This window comes from Rhinatrema bivittatum, unplaced genomic scaffold (assembly GCF_901001135.1).
Source record: "Rhinatrema bivittatum unplaced genomic scaffold, aRhiBiv1.1, whole genome shotgun sequence".
Classification (NCBI taxonomy): domain Eukaryota; kingdom Metazoa; phylum Chordata; class Amphibia; order Gymnophiona; family Rhinatrematidae; genus Rhinatrema; species Rhinatrema bivittatum.
The window spans coordinates 1,787-14,254 of NW_021820258.1; the positions used below are offsets into that span (position 1 = coordinate 1,787).

At 46.2% G+C, this 12,468-nt stretch overlaps 1 protein-coding gene across 1 annotated transcript in view; it reads right to left on the minus strand.

Moving 5' to 3' along the window:
• Positions 1 to 582: 582 nt before the first annotated feature.
• The window catches only part of LOC115081297 (elongation factor 1-alpha 2-like), a 31,850-nt gene continuing 19,964 nt past the window's right edge, over positions 583 to 12,468 (minus strand). The window contains 4 exon segments of the mRNA XM_029585789.1: positions 583 to 666; positions 668 to 856; positions 8,990 to 9,246; positions 10,299 to 10,449. Coding sequence (XP_029441649.1) covers positions 598 to 666; positions 668 to 856; positions 8,990 to 9,246; positions 10,299 to 10,449 — 666 coding nt within the window. The 3' untranslated portion in view covers positions 583 to 597.

Here is a 12,468-nt window from a genome sequence, read left to right on the forward strand (position 1 = left end):
TCCTGGAGCGATCTCCTGCTCCCGGGCCGTCGGCTGCCAGTATCAAAATGGTGCCGATGGCCCTTTGCCCTTACCATGTGACAGGGTATCCGTGCCATTGGCCGGACCCTGTCACATGGTAGGAGCACTGGATGGCCCGCGCCATCTGTGTGCTCCTACCATGTGACAGGGGCTGACCAACGGCACTGGTAGCCCCTGTGACATAGTAAGGGCAAAGGCTTCGGCGCCATTTGATTACTGGCAGCCGATGGCCCGAGTGCAGGAGATCGCTCCAGGGACCCCCACTGGACCACTACGTACCTGTAAAAGGTTTTTTTGGGGGGTCAGGAGGGTGGGGTAAGCTATGGTATTAGTTTTTAAAGGGTCGGGGTGGGTTTAGGGGTTATTTTTGGGTGCCGTTTTTCCCACCCTCCCCCAAAACGATAAGAGAACCCCCACGATCAATATCTTGGGGTTTTCCTATCGTTTTGGGGGGAGCCCCTGATTTCTGACGATTTTGAAAATATCGTCCGATATTTTCAATCGTCCGAAGCCCGATTCACATCCCTACAGGAGGACCAAGGTCAGCCTGAGGGGCTTAGAGCCGAGTCTCAGCATTCAGGGAATGAACAGATTCTCACCAAGAGGTGGGTACTGAGAGAAGCTCTCCACACACATGGGTTTTCCCAGGAATCATTTCCACGATGGCAGCATCTCCAGATTTCAGGGACTTGGGATTGTCCTCCAGTTTCTTGCCAGAACGCCTGTCAATCTTTTCTTTCAGTTCAGCAAACTTGCAGGCAATGTGAGCGGTGTGGCAGTCAATGACGGGGGAATAGCCAGCACTGATCTGGCCGGGATGGTTCAGGATAATCACCTGCAAAACAATTCAGACCCTGGTTTGTTACCCTAGAACGTGCCACGAAGTCATCACTGAGCTCCAAGAGAGGTATCTAGGTGACATATTTTATTAGTTTGTTATTTTATTTGATGTACTGCATTATAATAAAAATATATAAGCTAAAAGACTTAATATAACAATTCAGCATACAACAACATGAACATCAACATCAAAATAACAATCATAGCACCCGATTCACTAAGGGTTTCTCCCATAGATACAAAATGAGAAAAAAAGCATTAATGAATCTGGCCCATAGACGAAATAAACAATACAAGAGAATTAATATTTCATCCTCTGAACTACAAGCAGTCCCAAACAAAACAAGCTAACTTGAAACATTCCAGCATAAACACAATCAAAAGTGAAAGTGAAAGTTCTCCATCCCCAAAATCAATGCTAAAACCCAAACGATCTCAGGCACATGCACAAAGCAGCATTAATTCCTGTGCAAAACATTAATTGAATAATTACACTAAGCTTCAGAATTGAAAGCTTGTCTAATCAAGCAAGTCTTCAGAGCCTTCCTACATTCTGATAATTTGTTCTATAAACCATCCTCCTTCCTGGAGGAACAGGGGAGACTAGCAGGGCTGCTAGAGATACTGATCAGGGTATTTGTCCAGGTTGGATTTCTCAGGACTCTCTGCAGCACCACAAACCATTTCAGTCTTATCCTGCCTGCTTCACATTAAGACAAATACTTACAAAAAAAAAACCAAAAAACAAAGGCCAAACTGAAGCAGAGGCCCCTGACCCCCACAAGACTTGCCAAAAGTCCAGCGGGGGTCCGGGAACGACTTCCTGCACGCGAATCGTTTTTTCCGTACGGAAAATGGCGCCGGCCGTACGGCAACACGATTCGACTGCAGGAGGTCGTTCCGGACCCCCGCTGGACTTTTGGCAAGTCTTGTGGAGGTCAGGAGACCCCCCCAAGCTGGCCAAAAGTCCCTGGGGGTCCAGCGGGGGTCCGGGAGCGATCTCCTACGCTCCTGCCGTCAGGGGACAAAAAAAACAAATTGGCGCCGGCGCTACCTTTGCCCTGTCATATGACAGGTCAAAGGTAGCGCCGGCGCCATTTCTACAACGCACAGGAGGTCCAAGAGTAAAAGATCACACACCGGACCCTTCCTCTGGACCCCAGGTAATTTAAGGCATTTTGGGGGGGTTCGGGAGGGTGGGGGATTTATTTTAAAGGGTCGGGGTGGGTTTTAGGGATGTTTTAGTGTGCCGGTTTTCGATTTACACGATTTACACGATATTTAAAAAACCCAAACTGCGACGATCCGATTCCCTCCCCCTCCCAGCCAAAATCGATCGTTAAGACGATCGATCACACGATTCACATCTCTATTATCTAGCCACTCATTCCTAATCTTCTCCTCATGTAGTCTCCCTGCCTATTCCTCGTCTTCTCTGTGTGTGATCTAGCCACTCATTCCTAGACTTCTCTTCTTCTGATCTCTCTGCCTATTCCTAGTCTTCTCTGTGTGTGATCTAGCCTCTCATTCCTAATCTTCTCGTCATGTGGTCTCCCTGCCTATTCCTAGTCTTCTCTGTGTGTTATCTATCACTCATTCCTAATCTTCTCTTCATGTGATCTCCCTGTCTATTCCTAGTCTTCTCTGTGTGTGATCTAGCCACTCATTCCTAGACTTCTCTTCTTCTGATCTCTCTGCCTATTCCTAGTCTTCTCTGTGTGTGATCTAGCCACTCATTCCTAATCTTCTCTTCATGTGGTCTCCCTGCCTATTCCTTGTCTTCTCTGTGTGTGATCTAGCACTCATTCCTAGACTTCTCTTCTTCTGATCTCCCTGCCTATTCCTAGTCTTCTCTGTGTGTGATCTAGCCACTCATTCCTAGACTTCTCTTCATGTGGTCTCCCTGCCTATTTCTATTCTTCTCTGTGTGTGATCTAGCACTCATTCCTAATCTTCTCTTCATGTGGTCTCTCTGCCTATTCTTAGCCTTCTCTGTGTGTGATCTAGCCACTCATTCCTAATCTTCTCTTCATGTGTTCTCCCTGCCTATTCCTAGTCTTCTCTGTGTGTGATCTAGCCACTCATTCCTATACTTCTCTTCTTCTGATCTCTCTGCCTATTCCTAGTCTTCTCTGTGTGTGATCTAGCCACTCATTCCTAGTCTTCTCTCCTTCTGATCTCCCTGCCTATTCCCTGTCTTCTCTGTGTGTGATCTAGTCACTCATTCCTAGACTTCTCTTCTTCTGATCTCCCTGCCTATTCCTAGTCTTCTCTGTGTGTGATCTAGCCACTCATTCCTAGACTTCTCTTCATGTGGTCTCCCTGCCTATTTCTATTCTTCTCTGTGTGTGATCTAGCACTCATTCCTAATCTTCTCTTCATGTGGTCTCTCTGCCTATTCTTAGCCTTCTCTGTGTGTGATCTAGCCACTCATTCCTAATCTTCTCTTCATGTGACCTCCCTGCCTATTCCTTGTCTTCTCTGTGTGTGATCTAGCCACTCATTCCTAATCTTCTCTTCATGTGGTCTCCATGCCTATTCCTAGTCTTCTCTGTGTGTGATCTAGCCACTCATTCCTAGTCTTCTCTCCTTCTGATCTCCCTGCCTATTCCCTGTCTTCTCTGTGTGTGATCTAGCCACTCATTCCTAGACTTCTCTTCTTCTGATCTCCCTGCCTATTCCATGTCTTCTCTGTGTGTGATCTAGCCACTCATTCCTAGACTTCTCTTCATGTGGTCTCCCTGCCTATTCCTTGTCTTCTCTGTGTGTGATCTAGCCACTCATTCCTAATCTTCTCTTCATTTGGTCTCCCTGCCTATTCCTTGTCTTCTCTGTGTGTGATCTAGCCACTCATTCCTAGACTTCTCTTCTTCTGATCTCCCTGCCTATTCTTAGTCTTCCTTGTGTGTGATCTAGGCACTCATTCCTAGTCTTCTCTTCATGTGGTCTCCCTTCCTATTCCTTGTCTTCTCTGTGTGTGATCTAGCCACTCATTCCTAGACTTCTCTTCTTCTGATCTCCCTGCCTATTCCCTGTCTTCTCTGTGTGTGATCTAGCCACTCATTCCTAGACTTCTCTTCTTCTGATCTCCCTGCCTATTCCATGTCTTCTCTGTGTGTGATCTAGCCACTCATTCCTAGACTTCTCTTCATGTGGTCTCCCTGCCTATTCCTTGACTTCTCTGTGTGTGATCTAGCCACTCATTCCTAATCTTCTCTTCATGTGGTCCTCCCTGCCTATTCTTAGACTTCTCTGTGTGTGATCTAGCCACTCATTCCTAATCTTCTCTTCTTCGGATCTCTCTTCCTAGTCTTCTCTGTGTGTGATCTAGCGACTGATTCCTAATATTCTGATCTCTCTGCCTATTCCTGTCTTCTGTGTGTGATCTAGCCATTCATTCCTAATCTTCTCTTCTTCTGATCTCTCTGCCTATTTCTAGTCTTCTCTGTGTGTGATCTAGCCACTCATTCCTAATCTTCTCTTCATGTGGTCTCCCTGCCTATTCCTTGTCTTCTCTGTGTATGATCTAGCCACTCATTCCTAATCTTCTCTTCATGTGGTCTCCATGCCTATTCCTAGTCTTTTCTGTGTGTGATCTAGCCACTCATTCCTAATATTCTCTTCATGTGGTCTCCATGCCTATTCCTAGTCTTCTCTGTGTGTGATCCAGCCACTCATTCCTAATCTTCTCTTCATGTGGTCTCCATGCCTATTCCCAGTCTTCTCTGTGTATGATCTAGCCACTCATTCCTAGTCTTCTCTTCTTCTGATCTCTCTGCCTATTCCGAGTCTTCTCTGTGTGTGATCTAGCACTCATTCCTAATCTTCTCTTCTTCTGATCTCTCTGCCTATTCCTAGTCTTCTCTGTGTGTGATCTAGCCACTCATTCCTAATCTTCTCTTCTTCTGATCTCTCTGCCTATTCCTAGTCTTCTCTGTGTGTGATCTAGCCACTCAGTCCTAATCTTCTCTTCATGTGTTCTCCCTGCCTATTCCTAGTCTTCTCTGTGTGTGATCTAGCACTCATTCCTAGTCTTCTCTTCATGTGATCTCTCTGCTTATTCCTTGTCTGCTCTGTGTGTGATCTAGCCACTGATTCCTAATCTTCTCTTCTTCTGATCTCCCTGCCTATTCTTAGTCTTACTTGTGTGTGATCTAGGCACTCATTCCTAGTCTTCTCTTCATGTGGTCTCCCTTCCTATTCCTTGTCTTTTCTGTGTTTGATCTAGCCACTCATTCCTAATCTTCTCTTTATGTGGTCTCCCTGCCTATTCCTTGTCTTCTCTGTGTGTGATCTAGCACTCATTCCTAGTCTTCTCTTCATGTGATCTCTCTGCTTATTCCTTGTCTGCTCTGTGTGTGATCTAGCCACTGATTCCTAATCTTCTCTTCTTCTGATCTCCCTGCCTATTCTTAGTCTTCCTTGTGTGTGATCTAGGCACGCATTCCTAGTCTTCTCTTCATGTGGTCTCTCTGCCTATTCTTAGCCTTCTCTGTGTGTGATCTAGCCACTGATTCCTAATCTTCTCTTCTTCTGATCTCCCTGCCTATTCTTAGTCTTCCTTGTGTGTGATCTAGCACTCATTCCTAATCTTCTCTTCATGTGGTCTCTCTGCCTATTCTTAGCCTTCTCTGTGTGTGATCTAGCCACTCATTCCTAATCTTCTCTTCATGTGACCTCCCTGCCTATTCCTTGTCTTCTCTGTGTGTGATCTAGCCACTCATTCCTAATCTTCTCTTCATGTGGTCTCCATGCCTATTCCTAGTCTTCTCTGTGTGTGATCTAGCCACTCATTCCTAGTCTTCTCTCCTTCTGATCTCCCTGCCTATTCCCTGTCTTCTCTGTGTGTGATCTAGCCACTCATTCCTAGACTTCTCTTCTTCTGATCTCCCTGCCTATTCCATGTCTTCTCTGTGTGTGATCTAGCCACTCATTCCTAGACTTCTCTTCATGTGGTCTCCCTGCCTATTCCTTGACTTCTCTGTGTGTGATCTAGCCACTCATTCCTAATCTTCTCTTCATTTGGTCTCCCTGCCTATTCCTTGTCTTCTCTGTGTGTGATCTAGCCACTCATTCCTAGACTTCTCTTCTTCTGATCTCCCTGCCTATTCTTAGTCTTCCTTGTGTGTGATCTAGGCACTCATTCCTAGTCTTCTCTTCATGTGGTCTCCCTTCCTATTCCTTGTCTTCTCTGTGTGTGATCTAGCCACTCATTCCTAGACTTCTCTTCTTCTGATCTCCCTGCCTATTCCCTGTCTTCTCTGTGTGTGATCTAGCCACTCATTCCTAGACTTCTCTTCTTCTGATCTCCCTGCCTATTCCATGTCTTCTCTGTGTGTGATCTAGCCACTCATTCCTAGACTTCTCTTCATGTGGTCTCCCTGCCTATTCCTTGACTTCTCTGTGTGTGATCTAGCCACTCATTCCTAATCTTCTCTTCATGTGGTCTCCCTGCCTATTCTTAGACTTCTCTGTGTGTGATCTAGCCACTCATTCCTAATCTTCTCTTCTTCGGATCTCTCTTCCTAGTCTTCTCTGTGTGTGATCTAGCGACTGATTCCTAATATTCTGATCTCTCTGCCTATTCCTTGTCTTCTGTGTGTGATCTAGCCATTCATTCCTAATCTTCTCTTCTTCTGATCTCTCTGCCTATTTCTAGTCTTCTCTGTGTGTGATCTAGCCACTCATTCCTAATCTTCTCTTCATGTGGTCTCCCTGCCTATTCCTTGTCTTCTCTGTGTATGATCTAGCCACTCATTCCTAATCTTCTCTTCATGTGGTCTCCATGCCTATTCCTAGTCTTTTCTGTGTGTGATCTAGCCACTCATTCCTAATATTCTCTTCATGTGGTCTCCATGCCTATTCCTAGTCTTCTCTGTGTGTGATCCAGCCACTCATTCCTAATCTTCTCTTCATGTGGTCTCCATGCCTATTCCCAGTCTTCTCTGTGTGTGATCTAGCCACTCATTCCTAGTCTTCTCTTCTTCTGATCTCTCTGCCTATTCCGAGTCTTCTCTGTGTGTGATCTAGCACTCATTCCTAATCTTCTCTTCTTCTGATCTCTCTGCCTATTCCTAGTCTTCTCTGTGTGTGATCTAGCCACTCATTCCTAATCTTCTCTTCTTCTGATCTCTCTGCCTATTCCTAGTCTTCTCTGTGTGTGATCTAGCCACTCAGTCCTAATCTTCTCTTCATGTGTTCTCCCTGCCTATTCCTAGTCTTCTCTGTGTGTGATCTAGCACTCATTCCTAGTCTTCTCTTCATGTGATCTCTCTGCTTATTCCTTGTCTGCTCTGTGTGTGATCTAGCCACTGATTCCTAATCTTCTCTTCTTCTGATCTCCCTGCCTATTCTTAGTCTTACTTGTGTGTGATCTAGGCACTCATTCCTAGTCTTCTCTTCATGTGGTCTCCCTTCCTATTCCTTGTCTTTTCTGTGTTTGATCTAGCCACTCATTCCTAATCTTCTCTTTATGTGGTCTCCCTGCCTATTCCTTGTCTTCTCTGTGTGTGATCTAGCACTCATTCCTAGTCTTCTCTTCATGTGATCTCTCTGCTTATTCCTTGTCTGCTCTGTGTGTGATCTAGCCACTGATTCCTAATCTTCTCTTCTTCTGATCTCCCTGCCTATTCTTAGTCTTCCTTGTGTGTGATCTAGGCACGCATTCCTAGTCTTCTCTTCATGTGGTCTCCCTTCCTATTCCTTGTCTTTTTTGTGTGTGATCTAGCCACTCATTCCTAATCTACTCTTCATGTGGTCTACCTGCCTATTCTTAGACTTTGCTGTGTGTGATCTAGCCACTCATTCCTAATCTTCTCTTCTTCGGATCTCTCTTCCTAGTCTTCTCTGTGTGTGATCTAGCCACTGATTCCTAATCTTCTGATCTCCCTGCCTATTCCTAGTCTTCTCTGTGTGTGATCTAGCACTCATTCCTAATCTTCTCTTCTTCTGATCTCTCTGCCTATTTCTAGTCTTCTGTCTGTATAATCTAGCCACAGATTCCTAATCTTCTGATCTCTCTGCCTATTCCTTGTCTTCTCTGTGTGTGATCTAGCACTCATTCCTAATCTTCTCTTCATGTGGTCTCCCTGCCTATTCTTTGTCTTCTCTGTGTGTGATCTAGCCACTCATTCCTACTCTTCTCTTCTTCTGATCTCTCTGCCTATTCCTTGTCTTCTCTGTGTGTGATCTAGCCACTCATTCCTAGTCTTCTCTTAATCTGGTCTCCCTGCCTATTCCTTGTCTTCTCTGTGTGTGATCTAGCACTCATTCCTAATCTTCTCTTCTTCTGATCTCTCTGCCTATTCCTAGTCTTCTCTGTGTGTGATCTAGCCACTCATTCCTAATCTTCTCTTCTTCTGGTCTCTCTGCCTATTCCTAGTCTTCTCTGTGTGTGATCTAGCCACTCAGTCCTAATCTTCTCTTCATGTGTTCTCCCTGCCTATTCCTAGTCTTCTCTGTGTGTGATCTAGCACTCATTCCTAGTCTTCTCTTCATGTGATCTCCATGCCTATTCCTAGTCTTCTCTGTGTGTGATTTAGCACTCATTCCTAGTCTTCTCTTCATGTGATCTCTCTGCCTATTCCTAGTCTTCTCTGTGTGTGATCTAGCCCCTCATTCCTATTCTTCTGGTCTCTCTGGCTATTCCTAGTCTTCTCTGTGTGTGATCTAGCCACTGATTCCTAATCTTCTATTCTTCTGGTCTCTCTGCCTATTCCTAGTCTTCTCTGTGTGTGATCTAGCCACTCATTCCTAATCTTCTCTTCTTCTGGTCTCTCTGCCTATTCCTAGTCTTCTCTGTGTATGATCTAGCCACTCATTCCTATTCTTCTCTTCTTCTGGTCTCTCTGCCTATTCCTAGTCTTCTCTGTGTGTGATCTAGCCACTGATTCCTAATCTTCTCTTCTTCTGGTCTCTCTGCCTATTCCTAGTCTTCTCTGTGTGTGATCTAGCCACTCATTCCTAATCTTCTCTTCTTCTGGTCTCTCTGGCTATTCTTAGTCTTCTCTGTGTGTGATCTAGCCAGTCTTTCCTAATCTTCTCTTCTTCTGTTCTCTCTGCCTATTCCTAGTCTTCTCTTTGTATATTTCTCTGGGCTGGGATAGTTTCTTGCCTGTTTGTGACTGACCTGGGAAGTAAACTGGGCAGCTTCCTGAGGTGGGTCACTCTTGCTGTCACCACAGACATTGCCTCGACGGATGTCCTTCACAGACACATTCTTCACATTGAAGCCCACGTTATCACCAGGCATAGCCTCGCTTAGTGCCTCATGATGCATCTCTACGGACTTCACCTCTGTGGTGATGTTCACTGGAGCAAAGGTCACAACCATGCCAGGTTTCAGGATACCAGTCTCCACACGGCCCACTGGCACTGTGCCAATACCTGCAAGAGTGGGGCAATAGGGAAATAAGAGGCACTTATGAGGTTAGAGAGGGATGTGCAGGAAGCGGGGGTCACAGAACAAACACTCAAACAGTTGGATGTGCATCCTAATCCCCAGTCATAGTAATATTTAGTGGCACTAAATTTGGGCTCTGCAGTAAAGTAGCATCTTCCATGATATTTTAATTGTGGCTCAGCCTTCATATTGGAAATGCATTGTGATTGTTGCTTGTAAATGTTTTTTAATTAAAAACAATTTTAAAAAGCAGGAGGGAGAGGGAGAGAGAGAGCCAGAGAGAGATGCAATCTGAAGCTCAATGATATGGGAAAGAGGGAGGAGAATCCCTTGGAGCTGGAGAAGGGGCTACTCATTTAATTATTTTCTACCAATCCCTTTCATTTTTACACACAGCCTCGCATATCCTCCAGCTCATTAGCATAAGATTCATCCACAATATATTTTCTGGACTGAGAGCCTCTGTCTCACTCCCATAAAATTCCCAGTACTGCTTGGAAGGGCTAAGAGTTACTGCGCCTTCCTCTCACTGGAGAAGCAGTGTCCAGAAGATGTGAGCATCATCCTTGGAGAGGTACAAGGATATGTGTTATGTGATGAGGTCAGTGGGGGTCACTGTAGGTCACTGCTCCTTCCTCTCATTTGAGAAGCAGTGTCATGAGGAGATGAGGATCATCCTTAGAGAGGTTCAAGGATATGTGTTCTGTGATGGGGTCAGTGAGGGTCACTGTAGGCCACTGCTCATTTGAGAAGCAATCTCTAGAAAATGTGAGGATCATCCTTGGAGAGTTACAGGGATGTGTGTTCTGTGACAGGGTCAGTGAGGGTCACTGTAGGTCACTGCTCTTTCCTCTAGAGAAGCAATGTCTAGAAGATGTGAGGGTTATTCTTGGAGAGTTAGAGGGATGTGGGTTCTGTGACAGGGTCAGGGAGGGTCACTGTAGGTCACTGCTCTTTCCTCTCAGTAGTTAAGCCTTGTCCACAAGATATGAGGACCATCCTCAGATGGATACATGGCTATGTGCTGGCACCTCACCTCCAATCTTGTAGACATCCTGGAGAGGGAGGCGCAGAGGCTTGTCTGTAGGGCGGGTGGGAGGCAGGATGGTGTCCAGGGCCTCTAGCAGGGACACTCCACTGGCATTTCCTTCCTTACGTTCCACCTTCCAGCCTTTGAACCAAGGCATCTAGGGAAGAAGAGAGAGTACATGTGAAGCCTTCTACTCTATCCCACCCTGCTCCATTCACCAAAGTCACATCTGCAGGAAACACTGATTCATGTAGCAACAAAAGATATTATCTGTGCCTAATTATTGTCTGGAGATCCAATCTGTGCCCGCTTACAACACAGAGAGGGGAAAGTGACTTCAGTGCACCAATCAGCTAAATATTTCTGCAGCCTGCAGCAGGCATCTTTCTGGGTTTAGGAGTGCAAGAAGCCTCTCTCTGCTGATTTGCCATCAGCCAGCAGTGGTGCAGTCTCTCCAGGGCTCTCTAATGCAATCTGAGAATTACAAAAGTGAGACTGAAGTGAAATCTCAGGCCACAGCAGAGCAGGGCTGCCAGCTATGTCCATGTTAAAAGGAAAACACTTATATCTCTAAAAGCTTTCATATTCCACTTGTCCAGTAAATAACTCAGAATGACACATTGGTGCACAGCTTTATCCCAGTACATACGTCATTCTGAATTATTTACCGCAGGGCTTCTCAAACCTGTCCTGGTGACCCCACCGAGTTTTCAGGATATCCAGAATAAATATGGAGGAGATACATTTGTAAATGCCCCTGCCATCATTTAGCATGTTCGTGTTGTAACTATGACAGTGCCTTCTTTTGATCTCCTGAAGGTCCTGGTTGCCTCCGTGGGAGCCGCATTCACAGCCAGCCTGAGCTCCAGCCACCCACAGTGAGCATCTGCTTCAGACTGGCTCTCCCCATCACGCATCATCAGTGCAACAACAGCAGAGCTGCCTGGCAGGGCTGTACCAAAGGGAACAGCTCATTGCGTACTTCAGGTTAGACTGTGTAGCGGGCGGCCAGGTCCTGTCTCTGTCTTCTCACTATTTCACACTTGTACTCTGCTTTTCCATTCCCGAAGCTGAAGAAGCTTCTGGAACATTTTTGTCTAAATAATAGGAGGTACCTGAATACCAGGGGTGCCATTACGTTATATGTTCTGTCCCTCTTCCTGTCCCTCAGCTCAAATGCCCACACCCCTCTACCTCTCTGTGCCCATGGGGAGGTCAGGAAATATATTTCCACTGAATGGGTGATGGATTGTCATTCCAGAGGACACGGTGGAGAGAAAAATGTCAATGCAATTCAAAAAAAGCATAGAAGATACACAAATTGATCCCTAATCATAAGAGGATGGTAATGAAGCACTGGGAAATCTGAATGAAATGGCAAGTCAGCCCAAAACAGCAGTGGTACGATTGCACTGGGCCTCGGAGAAAGCACTGGGGGAACCTGCAGGGGGCAGCAGTTGTAACCAAATACAGGCTGATGCAATAAAGTGCGCTACAAAAGAGTTCATCCAAACTGGGAGCCCGTGTTTTACCGCGTGCACATTCACCTCTCTAGGGCGTTCAATGCAATAGGCAAATGAGCCTCTGTGCTACAAAGGACGTACCAGGGATAAATAGTGGATCCCTCGTGTGTCCATGGCATCAGTGCCCAAGAGACGTGGCTGTGCGTGGCTTAGGAAAACGGATGCAGTTTTACGAGCGTCTGTTTCCCTAACCCATGCACAGCCACAGCCAGGAACGTGGATACTCGTAAACTGAGCGTCCGTTTCCCTAAGCCATGCACAGCCACAGCCAGGAACGTGGATGCTCGTAAACTGAGCGTCCGTTTCCCTAAGCCATGCACAGCCACAGCCAGGAACGTGGATGCTCGTAAACTGAGCGTCTGTTTTCCTAACCCACGCACAGCCACAGCTAGGAACGTGGATGCTCGTAAACTGAGCGTCTGTTTCCTAAGCCACGCACAGCCACAGCCAGGAACATGGATGCTCGTAAACTGAGTGTCTGTTTCCTAAGCCACGCACAGCCACAGCCAGGAACGTGGATGCTCGTAAACTGAGCGTCCGTTCCCTAAACCACGCACAGCCACAGCCAGGAACGTGGATGCTCATAAACTGAGAGTCCGTTCCCTAAGCCACGCACAGCCACAGCCAGGAACGTGGATGCTCGTAAACTGAGC